Source organism: Nematostella vectensis, chromosome 12 (assembly GCF_932526225.1).
Source record: "Nematostella vectensis chromosome 12, jaNemVect1.1, whole genome shotgun sequence".
Classification (NCBI taxonomy): domain Eukaryota; kingdom Metazoa; phylum Cnidaria; class Anthozoa; order Actiniaria; family Edwardsiidae; genus Nematostella; species Nematostella vectensis.
This window is the reverse complement of record NC_064045.1, coordinates 6,247,543-6,271,982: the sequence shown is the minus strand read 5'-3', so window position 1 is coordinate 6,271,982 and position 24,440 is coordinate 6,247,543. Positions and strand designations below refer to the sequence as shown.

The 24,440-nt window shown below is 41.3% G+C and overlaps 1 protein-coding gene across 4 annotated transcripts in view; it reads right to left on the bottom strand.

Moving 5' to 3' along the window:
- The window catches only part of LOC5508299 (voltage-dependent T-type calcium channel subunit alpha-1G), a 48,508-nt gene that overhangs the window by 2,938 nt on the left and 21,130 nt on the right, over nucleotides 1-24,440 (bottom strand). For all 4 annotated transcript variants that reach the window (XM_048720364.1, XM_048720366.1, XM_048720363.1 and 1 more), the window contains 26 exons: nucleotides 23,333-23,575; nucleotides 22,134-22,400; nucleotides 20,475-20,763; nucleotides 17,620-17,712; nucleotides 16,607-17,267; nucleotides 15,871-16,061; nucleotides 15,319-15,534; nucleotides 13,854-14,005; nucleotides 13,004-13,307; nucleotides 12,216-12,374; nucleotides 10,337-10,765; nucleotides 10,177-10,265; nucleotides 9,738-9,861; nucleotides 7,582-7,650; nucleotides 7,231-7,415; nucleotides 6,304-6,430; nucleotides 5,850-5,972; nucleotides 5,235-5,324; nucleotides 4,635-4,821; nucleotides 3,914-4,071; nucleotides 3,231-3,340; nucleotides 2,295-2,422; nucleotides 1,720-1,790; nucleotides 1,315-1,393; nucleotides 811-935; nucleotides 239-505 (listed from right to left, as the gene is read on the bottom strand). In XM_048720364.1, the coding sequence (XP_048576321.1) occupies nucleotides 239-505; nucleotides 811-935; nucleotides 1,315-1,393; nucleotides 1,720-1,790; nucleotides 2,295-2,422; nucleotides 3,231-3,340; nucleotides 3,914-4,071; nucleotides 4,635-4,821; nucleotides 5,235-5,324; nucleotides 5,850-5,972; nucleotides 6,304-6,430; nucleotides 7,231-7,415; nucleotides 7,582-7,650; nucleotides 9,738-9,861; nucleotides 10,177-10,265; nucleotides 10,337-10,765; nucleotides 12,216-12,374; nucleotides 13,004-13,307; nucleotides 13,854-14,005; nucleotides 15,319-15,534; nucleotides 15,871-16,061; nucleotides 16,607-17,267; nucleotides 17,620-17,712; nucleotides 20,475-20,763; nucleotides 22,134-22,400; nucleotides 23,333-23,575 (4,936 nt within the window). The remainder of the gene's footprint in view (nucleotides 1-238; nucleotides 506-810; nucleotides 936-1,314; nucleotides 1,394-1,719; nucleotides 1,791-2,294; nucleotides 2,423-3,230; nucleotides 3,341-3,913; nucleotides 4,072-4,634; nucleotides 4,822-5,234; nucleotides 5,325-5,849; nucleotides 5,973-6,303; nucleotides 6,431-7,230; nucleotides 7,416-7,581; nucleotides 7,651-9,737; nucleotides 9,862-10,176; nucleotides 10,266-10,336; nucleotides 10,766-12,215; nucleotides 12,375-13,003; nucleotides 13,308-13,853; nucleotides 14,006-15,318; nucleotides 15,535-15,870; nucleotides 16,062-16,606; nucleotides 17,268-17,619; nucleotides 17,713-20,474; nucleotides 20,764-22,133; nucleotides 22,401-23,332; nucleotides 23,576-24,440) is intronic.

Below are 24,440 nucleotides of genomic sequence, written 5' to 3'. Positions count from 1 at the left end.
GACTTCATTTTTAGATTGTTATTTTGAAGTTTTCCTGGGTAAAACAATGCGTTGTATGAAATAATGTCATAAACATAAATATATAAACATATATAATGTTATAAGCATTATTTTGACGAAGATAAGAATGATGATGATGATGACAATGATGTCGATGGCAAAAAAGTGACAATAATGAAGGTTGTGGATGATTATTTTGGTTATAAGGAAAACATCGCTATCTAGCTGTCTAGTATACCTTGCGGTCGCTAGAAGGCACCTTGAGTGAAGCACCATTGTTATCCTTGGAACTCTCACGCGATGATGACGACAATGGCGGAGTATTCACGGGCGTCTTGGTGTCTTTTGCTTCCTCCAAGTGCTTCATCAGCACGGCTACCACAACGTTCAACAACACGAACTGAGTAGCTAGCACAAACACCGCGAAGTAGATGGGCGCCACGTGTTCAAGCATGGAACAATCGATCTCAGGGTTTACACGACAAACATCAGGACTGATGGTATCCTGAAATAGAATTTAAAATACTTTGCCAACTGCCACTTCTCAATTTCGACTACAAATTCATAGAATGTAAGTATTCCTCCACTCATGATAACTATCATCAGGCTGAGCCATTTACACTCTAAATGGGGTCCACACCACCCTTCTCAGTGGAACTAAAAGGTATGGCTCCAGGAATTCCTAGAAATTTATACTAAGTCATTCTTGATTGAATTTATTCGAGGGATTTTAACAAAAGTACACGACGATGTGTCTTGAGAAATGAAAACAAATCTTTGATTTTTATTAAAAAAATATCGTAAACCAACCTTGAGAATGCCGTTCCAGTTGTCGCCTGTGGAGATTCTGAAGAGGGTCAGCATAGCGATACCAAACGACCGGAAGTTAGCGTGCTCGTCCATTCCCTGGCACGTGATGCCTGGCTTCTCGCAGTCTGGGAACCATGGGGATGGGAAAACATCAGGATGAGAAAACATGGGAATGGGAAAACATGAGAATGGAAAACACGAGGAGAGGGAAAATGAGGATGGGAAAACATGAGGATGGGGAAACACAAGGATGGGGAAACATGAGGATGGGGAAACATCATGATGGAAAACACATAAAAGACAGAATGGAGAACAAACTTCGCTATAATTCAGTAGCCTGCTTGCAAGCGTTGGATGATGTTTTATCGGTAAAACCCCAGCGGCCATCTTGCATTTGGAGAAAGGCAAGGGGCCATCATTATCGATTGATCCAGCCGCCTGCATCACATGGCACACAAAACTAGATGAAAGCCAGAAGCTTTATGACGTAGAAAAAAAACTCACCAATTTTCCCAAACAACTCAATTCCCAAAGCCGAGAATATAAAAAACATCAGCAGAAATAGCATCCCAAGATTACCGACCTGTAATAACCACAACAACAATACATTACCGACCTGTATAACAACAGGTCAATGTCAAGTCATGTAGAGAGAAATGATGGGTATACGTTTTTCAAATAAGTGTTGCACTATCAGAGTCTTGCTATTGCGCAAAGCATCTAAGTACAATGGGGTTAATGGGAACAAAGTTCTGATGTATTTTATATCATCCATAAATTATGAAACTATGATCACGGAGGATATTGATAATAAGCAAGATGTGGCTTATAATCAAGCCTGGAAGGTCAGTGCAGCCGACTAAGCTTTTTATCTGCAGCAGTAAAACATGCTACAATTATTCTACACACCTGTGGTAAGGCTTGTGCGACTGTGTCTAACAGTTTACGGATTCCTTCTGCTGTCTTCAAAAGTTTTAACACTGTCAAAGTACAAAAATACCCATTATATAACAATGATAAAAAAATCGGACCAGACTTCACCGTAAAATATGCATAAACAACAGCTTGCCCCTTCTCTTCTTACTCCTATAAACCCTTTTTCTATTTCCTTCAATTTTTTTTCTTTTCTCATCCTTTCCCTCACGCGAGACACCCTTATTAAATATCATTTCATACCCTAAATGTATTTCTCCTTCTGTTTGACGTTTTAGGGAGTGTTTATTGGAGAAGATTTTGACTAACAGCCCCTCCCCCTCCGGTGTAATTTTCCCGGTCCCCCTTTATCAACTACCAGGGAACTCTTAAAAAAATCCAGAGCCCTCCCCCACCCCCCCCCCCCCCCCCCTTAGAGGGTCCATAGGGTGATCTAGATCCACGACGCTGCGGCAAGAGGACGCCACTTCGCAGAAATCAGCAGAAATCGAATGTTTTTTAAGAGCACTCTCCTACCCCCCCTCCTAGGGTATCCAATGAACCCCCCTGACCTCTTGCAATCCTAAGCACACGCATGACCCGGATGATGGTCGGGTTGATCGGGAGCTCCATGGTCATCTCCTCTAATGCGATGCCGACGATAGACAGAATCACGATCAGCATGTCCAACTGGTTCCACCTGTAGAGGTAAAATCAATGCGAGATATTGTTTTTTTCTTGAAGGCGGAAATGCGAAGAAGACTAGTGTGGGTTGGCAGAAGGATGGCAGAAGATGTATGGGCAGAAGGAGGCACACATCGATAGACGGATAGTAGATTGTATGGACATAAAAACAGACAAACAAATGCGCTGGCTAGGAAAAGAGGGACAAGTAAACAATGCGACGCGAAGAAGACTGGATGGATTGATGGATGGGCAGAAGGAGGCACAAATGGATAGACGGGACGATATCTTGTATTGACATAAAAACAGACGAACTAACTAGCTAGGAGTCAAAAAGAGGGATTTAAAGGTAATCAATGCGACGAACAGACAAACACATTCTGTCTGTTTTGATGTATGAACACACGGATTAGCAAGGTAAAGTACATACTTATAAATCAACACAAGGTTGAAAAAGGGCGAAGGGCTAACACTCGAAACGTCAGCGCAACTACTTTTTCTTACAGAGGCATAAAACATCCTTTTCAACCCTGTGTTGATTTATACCTTGTCTACATCACGCCTACGCAGACCAATTTAATTTTTTCTACAGCTTGTCTGTAGTCTTTTTAGTTATACCATGAAGTACTTATCTGTCTTTAATGTATTTAACAGAGCTTGTCTGTAGTCTTTCTAGTTCCACCATGAAGTAATTATCTGTCTTTAATGTATTTCACAAAGCTTGTATGTAGTCATTCTAGTTCTACAATGAAGTACTGATCTGTCTTTAATGTATTTCATAAAGCTTGTCTGTGGTCTTTCTCGTTATACCATGAGGTACTTACCTATCTTTGATGTATCTCTTTATTCCTAGTGCGAAGATCTTAAGGATTGCCTCAAGTATAAACACCGCAGTGAACACGTAATTAGCACACTTCAGAAACGCCGTCAGACCCTACATGGAGCCACAAACAGAAAATCAAATTCACCTTCCCCACATCATCCCATGACTCTTTGCGACGCGCGCGTGGAACCGAGGCCAGGGGGCAAACTTAAGGTTGGTTCTCACTAGAACGCAAGCGTAAGCGCAAACGAAGGGCAACACAAGTGAGACTCGGTCAAACACAAGCGCAAGCGCAAGAAAATCAAGCAGTTGCGTTTTCTTGCGCTTATGTTCTAGTGAGAATCGGAAAACTACGTGTGTTCGGTTTTGCGCTTACGTCCAAGTGAGAAACAGCCTTTAGATCAAGTGCAGAGATCCGCAAGTATTGAAAAAGTAGAGCTGTACATTAATTTATACCATTTTGAAGTTGAAAAAAATAATGTATACACAACGCAATATCGGCCATGGGACGGGTTCTTCCTGTCGATTCAGGCAACACGAAAAGAAGGTGTATTCCACCAAAAGCCAAAAGCAGTAATAAATTTTTTTAATATAACGAAAGTTTTTGTGGAATCAGTGACCATTACACTGCCATTTCATTTTTTCGAGACACAAAGGACCATGCTCCTTTAGACGGTCACTTACATCAGGTTGCTGGTAGTGTTCCAAGGCCATGCACAGCACGTTGAGGGCGATGACGGCAGCAATACCGAGGTCAAAGTAGCCATGAGTGCAGACTGAGTGGATGAACTTCCTGGGTCGAGGGTAATGCTCACTAAGGGCCTCGTCTTCTGCTATCTCACCTAGGGAGTCATCATCATCATATTTAGAATATTGTAATCATCATCATCACCGCCACCGCCGCCACCACCACCACCACCACCACCACCACCACCACCACCACCATCATCATCATCATCATCATCATCATCATCATCATCATCATCATCATCATCATCATCATCATCATCATCATCTTCATCTTCATCTTCATCTTCATCTTCATCATCATCATCATCATCATCATCATTACTACCACCATCGTCACCAGCATCTTCACCATCATCAATCACCATCATCATCACCATCACCAACACAGCCCTTGCAACTATCATCATCATTTCCATTTTCAGATAATCCGCATTATCATCTTTAGCTCTCCCAGGCTGAAGACGTAATGTATCATCATTATTGTATAATCATAAACATCTTTATCATAACCATCATCATTATCATCATCGTCATCATCAACATAACCATCGCACATATCCGCATTGTTATCATTTGCCTCCTGACTGGTGTCATTGCAATGAATCTCAATGGTAATTACCTTATTCTAAACATCGTAAAAATTGCTTTAACTTACGTCTCATTTTCTCTTCTTTCTTGTTTTTCTTCTCTTCGTCGATTTTTTTCTCCATTTCTATCAAAGTCCGACATTTCTGGAAATTCTCGACGACGACACCAACAAGCATGTTCAACACGACGAAGCCGGCGAGGAGTAAAAAACCGACAAAATAGATCACATTGTACCTCGCGTGGTTACGGATGGGCTGGGAACAAAACGAAGACATTAGGCATCAGGTACTGAACACCACTTGAATTGGTGAGCAGGAAAGTGGCTACTACTGCTAATACAACTAATACCTAAATAAACTTTTTTAACCTTGAAGAAGTTTAAGGCCTATCGGTGTACCATTCCTGGGGTACGGAACACCACTTGTATTGGTGAGCAGGAAAGTGGCCATGCTACGTAAAAACACCTTTATTAACCTTGAAAAGCCCCAATAAAAAAAATTGAGGCCTATTGGTGTATCATTGCCGGGAGGAATCCCAGCTACGTTTGTGATTGTTGAACTTTCGCTTGGCATGGTTCAGGATATGGTAAAAGCATAACTGATGACAGCGAATGGTATAGATGGCGATAATAATGATGAAACTTAATATTAAGGCAACCGTGCTGTACCTGTTTATCAATGCCGACCGCGTCTATCCCGTCATACATGATATTCACCCATCCGTCTTTGGTGGAGAAAACGAACAACGTCAATAACGCCTGCAAACCACACAAGATCGGTACTTTCGATTGGTCAAAGCATTGACCTTGTAACTAAGCTTAACGCTATGGCTTAGATACAATCCACTCTACCATTGGGGGATATCCTCAAGGAATTAGTGATACGCGTCCAACATGCGAACATTTAAAGGACATGAACTTGGCTGAGAAGTAACGGGGTGAGGTTTCCGTATATAAGTAAAGGGATATCCTTGGGTGTGACATTCAGGCCCGTAGCCAGGGCGGTTCGGGAGGTTCGGACGCCCCCCCCCCCCCCCTACTCGACTAAAAGGTTCGCTCTAATGAGGGAGTTGAGTACCACTACGAGTTAGGATGAGATATGAAGAGAAAATGGTCCACTTGGCTATGGGCCTGGAGATGACAGTGTATGTGTCTATTATTGTGATTTGCGTTTCACAGTAAAGTAAATTTACGTTCTTCTTCGGAAGCTTCTCGTTAGCGGACCCTTTCGGGGAAATGTGTTCGTTAAAATAGTGGTCCGCTAGCAGGAATGTTGTTGGTTACCTTCGCCAGGTTGTCGAAGTTGTATTCACGGTTTACCCATGATCCTCCATTCTCCAGACACTCTGTCTTGGTGGTGACGGGAACAGTCGCGTCTGTGCAGTAGTGGAACTTGCCTTTGAACAGCTGAATGAGATAGAACAGGGAGAAACGGGACTTAACATTAACTTAAAATGATTCATTTTACCTTATTCATAATGTCTTACTGTTAGGAAAGAGTTATTAAGAACTTTTCTTTTCTGTCATTCACACCATCAACGAAATATTTCAAATAATCATTCTACAAAAATAGTTTGATATGACTCGGGCCATAAGAGGACATGATTTGATCACTGTTTGTGGACTCTCTTAGACTAATGTTTTCCACTTTTGATATTGGCAACGCTGTAACGTTCGTTTTAAAACATGTCTTGTGAAGCATGTTTTGCATGTGTGTTAACGAAGCTCTATCCCTCACCTGAACTCCGAGGATACCGAAGATGATGAAGAAAGTTGCAGCGATGAGCACAATGTTGCCAATGGGCTTGAGGGAAGATATGAGCGTCTCTACCACGATCTTGAGGCCAGGAGCGCGACTTATAACACTGCAATGCAACACCAGGAATAATTCTATGAAATGTTTTATGTCGAATTTGGTGTTCTGAATAACCCTGCATTTGAAGTTCCAAAAGTACTCGTTTTAAAAATGTTAGTTAACTCACAGTTATACACGTTTTTATATTAAACACTTTTGCTACGTAGCTACATTTTTGTTAAACCTATATGTGGACGAGCTGACTCTATACTTGTAGACGAGTTGACTCTACTTGTGGACGTTGGATGAGACGATTTGTGGACGAATTGACAGGATACCAACCCGAGGAATATAGATAACCTGCCATTCATGATTTACGGTACATGAATAAAAATAAACATATCGGAAAACCTTGAGAAGATCATCCAGGCAAAATTTCAACTGCGAGTATCTTTAGTCCATGCCACAACCGACAGATATAGATCTTGCTCTAAGACAGTTCTAACATCAAAAGCTGAATCTACGACACTACTGTGCATTATCGCTACCACTCCTTTACTGTTTACAAATGAAAACATATCGGTTTATTTGAAAGAAAACTTCCAAATAGCCAACCGCGATTCAAGTTTAAGCGAGGTTTTAACAGCAAAGTTGGGCGATCTTTACACGGGCCAGTGGCTGTTTACACGTTCTTTTAGCCATGTCACAATAAGTTATTGCGGTATTTACACGTTTTGTAAGCCTTACCACAATTTCTTTTTGCACTTTTTACACGGAACTTTGGCCTTACACCAGGTGCTTACACCTGTTTCCAGCCTTTCCACAATGGCCACGGCCTCGTGTGCTGTTTATATGGATTTATAGCCTTACCGTAATGGCCTCAATGTTCGTAGAGCACGGAATACCCTCAGGACCCCCAGAATGCTGTTCTGTCCGTTAGTGGTCGCGGTCACGATCACGTCCACCCACGAGATGACCACCAGGAAGCCGTCCATGACATTCCAGCCACTGCGCAGGTACGCGTCAGGCCCTATCCACAAACCCAAGGCGATTACCTGGAAGCACAGACAAGATAAGTTGATAAGTGGACCTTTTTATAAGTATAATGGAGCCTTTTTATAAGTATAATGATGACGACGACGACGATAAAAACAACAACAACGACGACAACGATTATAATAATGATGATGATGATAAAGAACGTATAAAGACACTACATACCTTAACCATCATCTCGATAGTGAATATCCCCAGAAACACATACATACAGATGTCAATCACCCGTCGCTCCTGGAAAGAAAAACTGTCTATAAGAAACCTCGCTGCCTGTACATTCCAGTACTAGAGAACTGTATCTATACCAATTTGTACATTTTAGTACTAGAGAACGATATACATACTAAGCTGTGTGCATACAAATACAGGAGGAATGTATACATACCAATTTGTACATTCCAGTACTAGAGAACTGTATACAAACTAAGCTGTGTGCATAAAAATACAGGAGGAAAGTATACATACCAATTTGTACATCCCACAATACTAGAGAACTGTATACATACCAATTTGTAAATTCAGTACTAGAGAACTGAATACATCCAAAGCTGTGTGCATACAAATACAGGGGGAATGTATACATACCAATTTGTACATCCCACAATACTAGAGAACTGAATACATACTAAGCTGTGTGCATACAAATACAGGAGGAATGTATACATACCAATTTGTACATCCCACAATACTAGAGAACTGTATACATACCAATTTGTAAATTCAGTACTAGAGAACTGAATACATCCAAAGCTGTGTGCATACAAATACAGGGGGAATGTATACATACCAATTTGTACATCCCACAATACTAGAGAACTGAATACATCCAAAGCTGTGTGCATACAAATACAGGGGGAATGTATACATACCAATTTGTACATTCAGTACTAGAGAACTGAATACATACTAAGCTGTGTGCATACAAATACAGGAGGAATATATACATACCAATTTGTACATTCAGTACTAGAGAACTGAATACATACTAAGCTGTGTGCATACAAATACAGGAGGAATATATACATACCAATTTGTACATTCAGTACTAGAGAACTGAATACATACTAAGCTGTGTGCATACAAATACAGGAGGAATATATACATACCAATTTGTACATTCAGTACTAGAGAACTGAATACATACTAAGCTGTGTGCATACAAATACAGGAGGAATATATACATACCAATTTTTACATTCAGTACTAGAGAACTGAATACATACTAAGCTGTGTGCATACAAATACAGGAGGAATATATACATACCAATTTTTACATTCAGTACTAGAGAACTGAATACATACTAAGCTGTGTGCATACAAATACAGGAGGAATATATACATACCAATTTGTACATTCAGTACTAGAGAACTGAATACATACTAAGCTGTGTGCATACAAATACAGGAGGAATATATACATACCAATTTGTACATCCCACAATACTAGAGAACTGAATACATACTAAGCTGTGTGCATACAAATACAGGAGGAATATATACATACCAATTTGTACATCCCACAATACTAGAGAACTGAATACATACTAAGCTGTGTGCATACAAATACAGGAGGAATATATACATACCAATTTGTACATCCCACAATACTAGAGAACTGAATACATACTAAGCTGTGTGCATACAAATACAGGAGGAATATATACATACCAATTTGTACATTCAGTACTAGAGAACTGAATACATACTAAGCTGTGTGCATACAAATACAGGAGGAATATATACATACCAATTTGTACATCCCACAATACTAGAGAACTGAATACATACTAAGCTGTGTGCATACAAATACAGGAGGAATATATACATACCAATTTGTACATCCCACAATACTAGAGAACTGAATACATACTAAGCTGTGTGCATACAAATACAGGAGGAATATATACATACCAATTTGTACATCCCACAATACTAGAGAACTGAATACATACTAAGCTGTGTGCATACAAATACAGGAGGAATGTATACATACCAATTTGTACATCCCACAATACTAGAGAACTGAATACATACTAAGCTGTGTGCATACAAATACAGGAGGAATATATACATACCAATTTGTACATCCCACAATACTAGAGAACTGAATACATACTAAGCTGTGTGCATACAAATACAGGAGGAATGTATACATACCAATTTGTACATCCCACAATACTAGAGAACTGAATACATACTAAGCTGTGTGCATACAAATACAGGAGGAATGTATACATACCAATTTGTACATCCCACAATACTAGAGAACTGAATACATACTAAGCTGTGTGCATACAAATACAGGAGGAATGTATACATACCAAGCTACCTGGCAGTACAGAAGGCCCTTCCAGTGCCATGACAACGCAATTTAAAAGAATGAAGAGAAGAACGGTTCGGTCAAACCATTTGTTCTGGTAAAGCTCCTTGTTCAGCATGCGAAATCTAAGAAAACAAAAAATCATTTTACTTCATGTGGAAAGCGACGTATCCAATATCATCTCTCTGACGTATCAGAAACATCACATAAAATGGACGTCTATTGAACAAAAATATTCACCTGTTGTCCATCAAACAGTATTCACCTGTTGTCTATCGAACAGTATGTACCAGTTGTCTATCGAACAGTATTCACCTGTTGTCTATCGAACAGTATGTACCTGTTGTCTATTAAACAGTAAGTACCTGTTGTCTATCGAACATTATGTACCTGTCGTTTATCGAAGAGTATTCACCTGTTGTCTATCAAACAGTGTGTACCTGTTGTCTGGTGCAAATACGTAAAGCGACCAATCAGCACGCTTGGAGCAGCATGACGTCGGAACTTTGATGTCAACAGTCGGGTTGTCCTGCGGAACAAAGTAGTTAACACTTGCATATGTCCCCAAGACTTCATCTGTAGCTCATTCTGAATTCTTACCGTAACAGCTTCATCTTCGCCTGTCTTTTCCATATCATTCTCCGATGGCGTACGACTGTTCACAAAAACCTGAGTCCTCCCCGCTGGGGGGCAGAACGGATTAGGTTTTTCGGTGACTGTGGGGGACATGCACGGGGTGACTGGGACTGAGCTCAGGTCTAATTCCGGAATCGGACATTTCTTTGTAAATAATTCGGGTAACGATGATCTTCGTGGACTTTTCGGAGGGTAGTCGTAATTTCCTTCGGAGTCGTACCCGGCCTGTTCGGCGTACATTACGGACGGTGTTGGACTGATACAAACTTTGGGCTTGCTGTGGCATTTAAGCCGTTGTGACTCCAGTCTCTCTTTGTAGTTGATCTCAGCAAGCTGGTACTCAGTCCTCGGGCACGGTGTTGGACGGAGACTGGCCGTGCTCTCACCGCGAGCCTGGTAACCGGGAAGATAGAGCAAACTTAATGAACGAGCCAGCAATATCACTTGCTTTTATCACATTGGTCATTAGCCATGCACATGCTTTATTTTAAATTATGTAGTTCCAGAAAATATCCACCCCCCTCATGAAGGGAATTGGAAATTAGAACGTGCAAGAATTTCCAGCGGGGAGGTGGGGGGAGGGGAGGGGCAGAAATGCCCGTTTTTCTTTTCTAGGGGGTTGGAAATTTTAAGGGGGGTGGGGGTCATACCTCTCCATGGGAGGGAGGGGGGTTTGGATATTTTCTACACATTCCATTGATCCGTTATTAAACGAGGTTTCGGTTTTGGTCACACTCAGTGCGTGTACAGAACTAAATTTACGATCACACCACCTTCACGTTCACACTAACCTTATAGCTGAATTCGCTGTTGTGTGACCGCAGAAAATTCAAATCCACTTCTCGCCTGGGAATGGTGCGTAGTCAATCATACCACCGTGGCCAATCAGTTGCCTTGCTGTGTGCAGTTAAAGGGCTTATGACTCGACAGTGAATACTTGAAAGCAATCGATTGGTATATACGGTTGACTGTCTACGCGCCATTCCCAAACGAGACAAGGATTTTGGTAGTTTCTTGGTGTTACGGAGCACCAGCACCAAAAACACAATGGAACAAAAACCAAAAACAAAGACCTAAGAACGAGACAATGGAATAGAGTACAAAGGCCTTGAGCACCAAAAACAAAGCTCTCCGTAACACCGAGGAATACCCAGGATTTTTAATTCGCTGAGGTCGCGCAACGGAAAATTAAACTACAAAAGACTGGTCTTTAATAAATCAGCGACAACCACTTTTTGCAATAAAATGGAGTAGTGAAAACGTGTAGAGTTTCACACTTTTTTGAGTATACTACAAGCTCCTTCCGTTTAAACAAAATGTGAATTGGATGATCCAGGAATAATAACAGGAGATTCGTTTTTTAAAAGAATGAATAGATAGACCTTGTGAGATTTTGCAGGGTTCAGTATTCTTGCTTGTACATTTTTCTTTGTCAAAACGGTTGTTAGATTAGACTTCAATAGCACACAAGCAGACAAGCATTGGCATCAGTCGGGCCAAGACGGGACGCTAGCATAGTTTATTACCCTTACAGTTCGGCAACATGGACACCACGGCTGTTTCGTCCTTATTAAGACTCATAAGCATAGCATAGCCGGTTTGCCTCAGTTAAACTTCATCGGCAATGAACTGCAGGGGAAGTAGGGGTGCTGCCTTTGACTCGAACGAAGTTTAAATCCATGTGAGATCTAAAGCTGCGACCGGGCTAGCGTGATGCCAATTGTGCATCGCATGCGACCATTGCTAGTAAGACCCTCAAGGATAGCCAAACTATCCTTGCGAGTATGTACAATAAGTTAACTTTAAAAGCGCACTAGCATACAAACATTGTCACCATAAATACCGGTGCTGATGCGAATCCCTCGACTAAGATAGCGACGAGCAGGTTAAACAAGATGTAGTTCCCAATCGTCATGAGAAGGATAAAGTATAGCCCCGCCCACTTGCTTGTCGCACGCATCCCATCATACATCACGATGTTCCAGTCTTCCTGGGTCAGCACCTGAGGCGAGGTTACAAAGTCAATAACTAGTGATCGTTTTGCAGTCTGGCTCATTCCTTTCGCGTCGCTGGTAAACATGAATCAGACGAGTCTTTTGGGGACTAATATTCTGAAACTCTAGGGTCAGGGTATACTCTATTCACACAACAACTTGACTTGTCCCGACATGTGACAGGATCTGTATGATTTCGAGTACTGACGCACGCAAAACAATCACACCTTCATCCAGTCAGTCCAGTCAAGTTTGAGTGAAAATGGTGGAATTCTTCTTACTGGATGACGGACGAGTAATAGCTTATCTAGTAAACATCATATTGAAATCTCTAAATCTAGCGATTAACATTTTATTTTGTTATTGCTTATTTAAATCTCCAATTATGTACATCCTTTCCTCTGAAAACAGTGATTTTGATCTCTCTTCTCAGGCCGAAATCAAGGTGGCCGAGACTACCAAAAGTGCGCTAGCGTCATTAAATTATAAATTCCAAGAAGATTGACTAAAGGAAATTGCTTCATGCTTGTTTTTTGGATGTTCACATCGAATGAACTTTTCAGTACGGCTTCCATCACACCCTGTGGCCTAGAACTATCGTAGATTGACTACACGTAGAATACAGAATGTTACTTACCTGGAACACGGTGACAATCGCCCAGAATAGATCATCAAAGTTAGCTCTTGACGTCTCCATGACTCCCTCGTCGTTAGGAAACCGGTATTTCCCGCCAAACAGGTTCATACCCAGAATACTGGCGGTGAACATGAAGATGACGAGTAGGGCTAGGAAGGTCATGACGTTATCCATGGTGTGTATCATCACCAGGAGTTGACGACGAAGCGCGGGAAGGAACCGGACGAGCTTGAACACGCGCAGGAGACGGAATGAGCGGAGTACAGATATTCCACTGTCGTCATCACCGAACAGCTCAACAACGCTTGAGAAACAATGAAGAGAACTTTTGTATTACCCTCAATAAAATCGTGTGAAAACCGTATTGTGCATAGTATACAGTCACGGTCAACAGTCAAAAACAACATAGTTAGCATTTTCATCACTATCATAACCGGATCATAAATATTATAATCTTATCATGGCGAAATCTTCATAATCAGCATCATTTGTAGCTATTTGATTGCAATCGTTGCCGTCACTACCTTTATTTACATTATCATAACCATAATCATCATTACCAATACCATTATCACCATCGTCATCATCATTGCATCAGCATCACCATCATCATAATCATCATCATCTTAGTTATCATCATCATCATCTTAGTTATCATAAGAGCATAATAGCCATTATTGTAAATCTCATCTTGACAATCGCCATCATCATCATCGTCATCATCGCCATCATCGCCATCATCATCATCATCATCTTAGTTATCATCATCATCATCTTAGTTATCATCATCATGGTTGCCATCACCATCATTATCATCATAATCATCACTGCAACAAGCATTCTCACTAACCTGATGATCACGATTGTGCCATCAAAGATATTGAACGCGTCCTTGATGTAACCATAGAAACCAAGGCCAATCAGTTTCATTATCATCTCGATGCCAAATATGGCAGTGAAGATATAGTTAAAGATCTCCAGCACGTCTGTCATCTTCTGGGGCTAGAAAAGAGCGGGAGTCACGTAATGGTTTAGAGACAAGCTACATAGGATTCGTCCTATAGTACAGAGATGGTGCTTTCAGGACACCATAAGGGTGTTGGGACATTTCTCTGAGGGCCGTTGCTAAGGATACTTTGAAACGTTGTAAATCCGCCAAATATTTGTCAAATAAAATGAATTTAGGCATGGCTTCATTGTTTATCAATGTCTAAATTTTGATGATGACGTCATCAGCTGATGACACCATCACATTACGTCACAACAAAAAAATTCTATAATCTTAGCTGTTGAAGTATCTGCAATGATAAATGTAGCTTTATAACATTATTCAGGAGGGTGCCTAAAAAGCACAATTTTTAAAATATCGGAAAATGTGAAGTTCCCGGATGATCGCGCGGGCGCGCCTAACAACCGAATCACCAAGTAACGAGAAATGCCCCAACACCCTTAAGAAGTCGAAGAGATGTCCTTAAAAAGAGCCATACGCTCATAGTAATGTTGCCAATATAAAAAAGCAGAAGGCGATTTCAAGTAGGTGTTCATAAGTAGAGCCGTTCGTTTACACCTGCGTCTGTTAGCCTACGTCTGACTTGTAAGATGTGTTTCTGTGTCTTAATGGGTGTTTAAATATCATTGATAAAAAGAGCATATCATCTCTCGAAGTGGATATCCAAAATAAACTTAAAAATTACCTAGCCTTTCGTGCTTGTTCACAACATTTACTTATAGTGTTGAGATGAGGTACAACAGTTCCCCCCACCCCCTGGCGCCGCAATAATGTCTTTAGTTCCCAGACCCCCTCCCACATCCATCCTCCAAATCTTCCTCTACCTTTAGTCATCTTACCTGAACTTAACACCCACTAAATGCTTACCTGACCGTAATACTCTATGACAATGCCAATAGTGTCCCAACCCCAATGGCGCTCATAATGACTTAACACCCATCCTTTAGACCAATACCGCATTCACACCAGCACTTAAACCAGTTTGAAGGTGGTTTAATTAAACTGGTTTAAATCTCAAACTTCCAAGAGAGGAAAGAACCGAGAACAAAACTGAGTAGACTGTGCTGTACATGTTACTAAGTGTTCAATTAGCTAGTAAGAATTCAGCACAATGAGAAACTTGGCAAGTTATCATGCAAAGAAAATCCTTGTTTAACTAAACACGGTTTTGGTGTGAATGCAGCATTAGTCTTACATGCTGTCTTACCTGCCCGTAATACCCGATACCCGTGGTCATACTGTCCCAAACCCAATGGCGCATGACTTACCACCCAACCTTTAGACTAAGATTTACATGCTATCCTACCTGTCCGTAATACTCGATACCCATGGTCAGGGTGTTGACAAAGATGGCACCCATAATCACGTACATAAACCACTTGCTGTCCACGCTAGAGGCACACCCTTCCCTGAACTTGGCGCAGCGGCGTGGACTACTCCCGGACGTGTCTTCATCATCGGACATGTCCGTCTCGGACTCCTCCCCTTCTTCGTACACGTACTCCGCCTCAAACTTTTCCACCTGGGAAAAGTGGGATAAAGGAATAAAAGGAATAAAATTGAATAAATAAATAGCAAGGGCAAAAGTTGCAATAGCAAATACCTAACAAGCAAAATTAAATAGCAAAAACAAAACAACACACAGACCAAAAAATAAACAACAACAACAACAATATGCGTTTTAAAACAAAACAAAAAGTGACCGCTCTGGAATAGAGGAAAAATCACTATACAAGCCTATTGCAACAACGACGACACGAATTCAAACAGCGACAAGATATGACACACACATGGCATTCGAAATATCTATGCTTCTCATTGGAAATACGCTGCTATGTAAACCACTATCAAATGCTACCTTATCGAGATGTTGTCCCACGGCGCATGCGCATGCGTTCTGAATGACAGCGGTGGCCGCGGCACTTGCTGTTGCTGTTGCGGCTGCGCCTGTTAGAGATGCCGCTGACACGAAGGAGTGAGCGGTGACGTCGGCAATCGCGGGCTGGCCGTTAACGCTGACTGTTGCAGTTGCTGTTGTTAACATCTCACCTGTCAATTGAATATGGTCATTTGTGACGGTAATCCTTCATTCTATTTTTGTGATGTCTTAAACTGTATTATCTGGCGCCTCTTCATTACAACCTCATTACATTAAGAAGGCATAAGACCCCTCGATGAGCCTATATAGATCTTGGGATAAATGCGAAAAAGTGTGTAAATACAAAACTCATTTTATAGATAGTATTTTTGTATTACAGCTATCCTCGTATTTAAGATGGAAACGGAGCTGGAGAGCGGCAGTTTTCATGCTGGCGCAGTTGTCATATCTACGTCTGGCAGTCAAATTTTTAGTTTTTTTCTAAATTATCATCTAAGCATCATCTAGCAGACCAAAAAAATAAGGGTCAGTACGCAGCTCTTACAAGCTGCAATTTGATTGGGCAAATGAACAATATCCGCACCTCGACACAAAGAAAGAGAAGAATAGAGACAAAAGAACTCCTTTGTAGAACAAAGATAATAGGAGACAAAGCAGCTGTGTACTTATTTAAAATAACCTCTACTTTTACAAATGACTTCTGAAAAATTCTCACCTATGAGAGGTGAAGCCGCTGGCCGTACAGAACACGCGGACCCTGTAACTATAGAAACAGACGGCACCGCACCCGGAAGCTCCGGCGCCTTTGGCTCCGCTTCCTCGGAACCATTATGAACTGTGGCACGAACTAGTGCTGGTACCGCTAGAGAATTTCCAGACACTCCAGATACCGGCGGCTCAGAAGTAGACGCCCCACTGTTGAAGTCCGCGTTTGAGGCATTCGGAGTTGGTGGTAAACTAACGTCATGAATCGGACAAAATGTACCAACAGTATTGTACTGGCAATTGCCTGGACAGTGCACGTGGTGGTGGTAGTGGTGGTGATGATGATGATGGTGATGATGATGGTAAACAAGCTTCTTTTTTCTTCGCTTCTTTTTGCGAGTGACACGAGTTCTTTTACTTACGGGCTCGGCGCATTTGATGTTGAGTTTTTTACCCAGACGCCTTTTCGTGTGTCGATAGACGTGCCCGATCCATTTGAGGATTTCTAACCAGCAGCCTTCGCGCCCGTAGCGGCTGCTCCCAATAGTGCTGGTGCTGGTGGTGTGTTTGCGGCGACTTTGACGCATCAAGTCATTCTCGCGTTGTTTGGTTTCCTGGAATTGCGTGGTTATCACTACCAGACAGAGGTTTGTCATAAAATACGAGCCGATCTGTAAAATAAGGAGAATAAATGAACAAACAGGAATCGTTCTCGTTAAGGATGATTTAGGCTGCACGGTTTGCTTGTATGCGACCTGCCCGCGACACCCCTACAACTCGAGTCGTACAGTGTAAATCAGCCTACAACTCCTTTACAATGCTCGACTGCGAAAGTCCTGGTGTGAAATTCAAGGCTAAGACATTTCATAGGTCGTATGTGACTAAATCGTACTGTCTCAAACAGCCGGTACAAATCCAAGAATGTACCGATAATATGTCAGAAATGGGAAGCTGGCAAGAAGCTAATTAGGATTTTGTGAGCGTATCTTTTGTTGGTGGCAAGTGAATAAAGAGATAACTTACCACGATTAAGACGACAAAATATATGAAATTCCAAAATCCGTGGGCGTCTTGAATATAATACATAATATCTGTCCATCCCTCAAGGGTGATCACCTGAGAAATGAAAAATAGAAAAAAAAATCTTAAAAAATCGTGGGTCATCATTACTAGTTCTCACTATGACACAAGCAAAAGAGAACACCATAGCCTTATGCTAAACGCCAACAGTCCACTCTAAAAAGATGTGCAGGTTCGTGGACTAGGGGATGCGGACGCAAAGTCAGATAGTTGAAGATTTTTTAAGGATAGAGAAATAGACCTTTTGAAAGTCGTTTATACGGAGCCCTAGAAGGGCCATGTGATCGGCCGCATTTTCTTTAGCAGGCTCGTGTTTATATTTTACTGGATCGTGTTCAAGTTTTTCTTTGTTTCGATTTTCTACGGATCGACTTTTTACGGATCGACTTTTTACGGATCGACTTTCTACGGATCGACTTTTTACGGATTGACTTTCTACGGATCGACTTTCTACGAATCGACTTTTTGGGGATCGACTTTTTGTCCTTCTCGACCGAATGTATACAATGGCGGGCTTAAAATGACAACATGACAGCGAGCTCAACACTACTGTTTAGTACAGTCTTCGTATTTATTTGTTATTGTTTGTCTTCGTGCTTCGTTATGGCTGTTCGCGACAGTTATCATCCAATTGCCCAGACAGGAACCCTTTTTGCGCGATGATATGATCGAGGGACACTTAGGCCAAGTAAAAATAAACAAATGCTTCCCGTCGGATTTCTAAAAAAAATCTAGCGGGCGGGCGAGCGGCTTTTTATTTTATATCTTTATGTCGATGACGAGGTGTATTAACACTGTTCTCAAGACAACTCGCAAGTCATATATTACCGAAACTAGAATTTTTAGTTCTTTTGCAATGTTTTCTAAATCAGTACCACAAGTTATTTCTTATTGTTTAATAGGCTTTTGGTTAAAAATAACAAATGATAAAGTTTGTTGAAGCGGCCCCCAAAAAAACTCGGGCGGGGTCGTAAACATTTGTTTATTTTTACTTGGCCTAAGGTTATAGCTATCAGTGAGCCTTGCTGTCTGTCAAGGAATACGTCTAAGTCTCCAGCAGCTAAAGAGAATCTTATCTAAAAAGCGACTTGACCGACGTCTCTTTAGTACTTCCATTGACATAGCTATACATATATGCTATAGTGCATGAGCTACAAGGCAGTGGAAGTATTGTTTATTATAGAGCAATGTGGCAAAGGCTGTTGGTAGAACATCAATTGGTTGTAAGGGGATCTTGTTCGACAGGCAGGTTCGGCCGGGGTTAGTGGGTCAGTGGCAAGACTCAAGAGAGTCGATCCGTAGAAAGTCGATCCGTAAAAAGTCGATCCGTCGAAAGTCGATCCGTAGAAAGTTGGTCCGTAAAAAGTCGATCCGTAGAAAGTCGATCCGTAAAAAGTCGATCCGTAAAAAGTCGATCCGTAAAAAGTCGATCCGTAAAAAGTCGATCCGTAGAAAGTCGAAACAACAAACTTGAACACGATTCAGTAAAATATAAACACGATCCTGCGAAAAATTGTGCACAATCACATGGCCCTTCTAGGGCTCCTTACGTTTAGGTTACCCTGGGGCCTAATATTTTGTAGCTTAAAAACGCCGCCACCTCAAATTACAGTCTAGAGGCCTACTTTTTTTTATAGCGACTGTGCTATTTTCGAAGTTCTTTGTTCAGCGTATGCCCGTAATACAAGAAGAATACCATGTCCATATTAGGAGTGGTGATATTTCATTTTGTGCGGTTACACATGATGAAATCGAAGTAGAATAAACCCCTACAAATATGCGAGCTCAAAAAGAATACGAGCAAATGCGACAAAGTTTTAGAATTCGGGCGAAGATTATGCGTCACTATGAAACCTGCGCGAGTTCTTTTAAGATATACGATTATATACGATTTATATACGATTTAAAAATCGTATATAAATCACAAGAGACCGTTAAGGTTTTCTGGCGGCACCCCTCCGTATCTCTGAAGCCCAGCCCCGTAGCCAGGGGGGGTTCGTGGGGTTCGGAGAACCCCCCCCCCCACCCGGCTCGAAGGTCCGCTCAGCGCAAACTAAAAAATATAACGTTTGACTGGATATACCGTGCAAATAAATGTCTAGGAAATGACTAGGAAAATCTTTTTAGAATAACTATCTTTCTTATTATCTCTATATGTTAAAAAGCACAATATAAATATCATTTCAAATACAAGTTTGAATTTATTTGAAGTATTGAATGCCTAATGTAATAGACGAGGTGAGGGAGAAATTTGGTCCGCTGAAATGGCAAAACGAACTACCCCGCTCAAAATCCTGGCTACGGGCCTGGAAACCCGTAACAAGGTCACTTCCAACACCTATTAGATTTTTCCCTTATTATGGCGTTTGTAGTTTGTAGTCACGTGTCACGAAGTCACGAAGCTTCACAGAAGGGGGCGTAAGGGTTTTTGGTGATGCGGTTTTGCCTTATTAAATCTAGCGCGGTTTTTCTGTTTTTCGCATTTTATTCCACGGTATTGCGGTTTCACTAGACTGCGCGGTTTACGGTTATTGACTTATTTTGACGGTTTTGCGATCTTTGGTGTTTTTGTATGCGGTTTCTGTGAAGTTTTCTGTGCGGTTTTTGCACTCCCCTTACGCCCCCCTCTTCGCGACATCCAAGACATTTTGTCTGGGAATAACACATAGTATGTCACCTAAACCAATAAATGCTCCTTGATGTGAGCAGTACAATGGATTATGGCGTGAAACTAGTTCTTGGTGGTCTAGAAAATTGATTGACTATTCTTATAAAGATTTGTATTTATTTGTACTAACCTGAAAAATAGCTACCCACGCAATGAGGATGTTATCAAACGACACCGCGTCGTACAAAGGGTTGATGCCCATGTCTGCGCAGAGCGTGTAATATTGATTCCAGTTCGCGCATACATTTGTATAGTTCGACCGGTTACTGTATTGTTCGTATGTGAGCCCGCACTCACGACCATGCGCAGTAGAGGCCGGGATGAATGCGCTTGTGCAGTGTTTATCACCGGAGTTCTCTGGCAGCGAACAGACCAAATCAGACGAGCCGCCTGGTTGGTAAAACGCACTGATATTTAACCTGAAATGCAATAATGCGAATTCATAAATCCATCAAAGTGGTCTCTAAAAAGGAAATTAGTTACGAAGAATTCTTCATTGATTGCTTTTGATTTTCTGTGCGACGCGTGCTATCGTGGACACCTTGATATGTAAGACAAAGAGTTCGAGCAGTTCGAGATACTTCTAGTACCAAAATTGCCATTTGATTGACATGAGCTATAATTGCAAAATACAATAGCTTCAGTACACATCAGAGCACTCCCTAGTTAAACAAGTTGGTAATGGCCACTGTAGCACACATTAAGGCGGGGTAAACCAGTTTACCTAGAAACAGATCGATTTGTTGCAATATGAAGAACTGTGCTAAGAGAAGTCTAACCTGCTTTTTGCAACAAAACTTGATTGTTGCTCGCTTTACAAGCTTTAATGAAACTACATCAAAATCAACACCTCAACGTATTTGGCAGCTTGTGAAGACGGAGCAGCTTGCAACAAACCGGTTTTTTTCCTGTTTATAGCTTGCGCAGCAAGCGTTTTTGTTCCAAAGATCGAATTTTTTTGGCCGCGAAGAAAATGGGGCGAGCCAAAAATGGAAGAAAGGGGAAGGGGGAGAAAACAAAATTTTCTTCTGAACAGAAACACTTGCTTCGCAGGCTATCCTGTTTATGGAGGGAGAAGAAGGTTGATTTTCAATGCAAAAGCATTATTATCAATGGTATGATTATGCACGGTTGGCATGCAAACGCTTATGAAAAATAAATTGAAGAAAACACGATATTTTAGAGACAATTTTCCTTTGCATTTTAGCGGCTAAAGAACCCCAAAAACGATGCAGGCCTTGTGTAAGGTAAAATAACATCTTGCATAGTGACAGTGACTACTTGCTTCTGCAAATAAATATTTGACGACTTAATCCAACAAATGCGCCTTCATAAACGTCTGACTTGTCAAATGGAGACACAATGTCTGTGGTTTATGCTACTGTTTTCTTTTAAAAAAATTATAGAAGATTAGTGGTTTTAATCCTTTGGCTTGCTTATAGGCCATCTCTTAGGGAACCTTTTTTTTTACTTAACATTGTATGCATTTGTTGTTATCAGGTTTTTAGTCTACCAGATAACTTGAATTTGGAAGCATTCTACTAAAAATGAGAATTGCACTCTTTGTTTTGATTTAGAGCCAAATACTTATATTTTATATATATATCTTTATAAGGAACTAAGAAATATATATGCCTGTTTCAGCCCAACGATGTTATCAAAAAAATAAATGGAATCAGATAAAGGAATGTTACATCAGGAAGCCACTGTGGAAAAAAAGATAAAACATGAAATATTAAAATGAAAAAATACGTAGGTAAAAAGAAAATAAATGTTAGTTTCAACTTACTGATTGGCCGAAAGGTTGCCAGGCAACTGGGCCACGCATCGACTTCGGAGAACTCCCTGCCACATTTGCACGCCCACAATACCAAATATGGAAAAAATGAGAGAGCACATGGCAAGCACGTTGCCAAGCATAGGGAGAGTGTCCAATAGGAGCGTCACAAGTATGCGAATACTCGGAACCCTGTTGATGGCACGGAGTGGTCGGAGAACGCGGATCGCTCGGACTGCTGTCATGTATTTGCCTTGGTCGTAGCATAGCTCGAACGTTCTGTAAATTAGTAAGTAGCTTTTAGCCGTCGCACCACTACCCTATTTTCTGGGGAACACGTTTGTAATCAAATGTGTGGATACACAGAATACTTTGCAGTCGTTCGACAAGAAAAACGGGCGATTCCTCCGACCCGGAACGAGTTTTGCTAGGTGTATCCCTTGTATTGAATAACCATAGTTAAAAATCGAGACAAATTTATTTAAACAAAAGCATTTGCTGTATGAGCGTTAAGACTTTAATTTGGGCTGATTAATAATTCAAACAACGTTATGCACCAAAGACTCCCATCTCATCACCTAAAAGCTAGCATGCGTAGCAAGCGCAAAAGGCTGGGTTAGATAAGGGATAGCCTAGTGCGCGCCTGTTTCCGTCTCTCTTCTTCCCCAACCTCACACAGGGAGCCCAAGCTCACAGCTAGTGGTTTTTGTGTATTTTTAAAAACAATTCTTAATAAAAATATACGAAACTCACCGAGCGGTTAGAAGTGATCATTTTAATTACCTCTGTGAAGCCCCTACCTCACTCTACAGAGGTCATTAAAATTATCACTTCTAACCGCTTGGTGAGTTTCGGGTGTTTTTATTAAGAATAGGGGACTTGCGCTGAGAGATCACGTGACCTATTTGGGTGGCAAATTCAAAACAAAATGATCAAACAAAAAAATCAGAAATAACTGCGCCCGTCACACCAAAGAACGAAGAAGAAATACAATATTTAAGTGAAACTAAACCCTTTCTGAGACAAAGAGTTCTGTTTTTTTTTTTCGTAAGCGCTGAATAAGTTGCTTTTTGTTGCTGTTATTTTGCCGCTAAAAGGCCGAGCGCGCGCCAAACAATCACGTGATCTCTTAACGCAAGTCCCCTATGTCTCACAAATAACTGAATAATAAAGTAAGGAGAAAATCCCGGTCGATCAGTATTAACACTCACCCAGCAGCCACAATGAAGCAGTCCAGTTTGTTCCAATTTTCTGCAAGGTATCCCTGTTTGCCAAACACTCCCATCGCCAGCCACTTGCAAAGCATTTCGCAGACAAAATACGCGTAGATGGCGAGCTCGACTTTTTCCAGGATCTGGCATCTCTGCGAGGCGCACTCAGGATCGAAGGGGTCGTATAGACCAAGCGTAACGCAGTTACACAGAATGACGAAGATCGTGATACGCTCAAAGTACGTAATTTAGGTTAAGGTCAAATAATGGAACGCAACTTTACGCGATAACGCCCATTTATTAAGAAAAAGTCGACAACAACGCAGATTTATGTTTTTTAGAACGATATTTCGGCAGGCCAATACCTGCCTTCTTCAGGTTATAAATGAGTTACAATGGCATGTTATAGCTAGTATATGTACAAAGTTCATTGATGATTAACTAACAAAAGGTAAAAATAGTAATTGAGTGACAAAGTACAAAGTTCATTGATGATTAACTAACAAAAGGTAAAAATAGTAATTTAGTGACTTATGGAAGATGGTAAATAGGGTGGTGTGGATTACTAAGTAGCTAAACGGTTTCTTCACGCCGGTTGAGGCCACCGGGTTCAAGAGTGCCAGCGCGAGCTATCAATGTGGCTTCTCTTGCTTTGCGGATGGAGTCGCGGTTATTTCTTATTTTTTCAATAGGTATTAGCTCTATGTCAGAAGCTGAGTGGTTGGGTTTTAGGAAGTGTTCAGCGGCGTGGGTTGGTATGGATCGAGATTGAGAGTCTACAGTTCTGCGGTGGTCATTAAAGCGTTCTTTTAATTTGCGTTTAGTTTCCCCAATATATTGAAGGTTACAGCGGTTACATTGAATCATATAAATCACGTTTTTAGTATTGCAGGTTATGTGGGAGGTTATAGGTCGTGTTTCACCTGTTGAGAAAAATGTGTAGCTTGTAAGGCCATCGGTTCTAATATAGGGGCAGGTTAGGCAGTTTTTTTCGCAACGGAAAGCACCGGGAGGTTGGTTGGTGGGAGAGCGGTCGGAAGGTAGCTTGGCTTTAACGAGGATGTCGCGGAGGTTAGGTGAGCGGCGAAAGGCGACAAGAGGGGGCTCA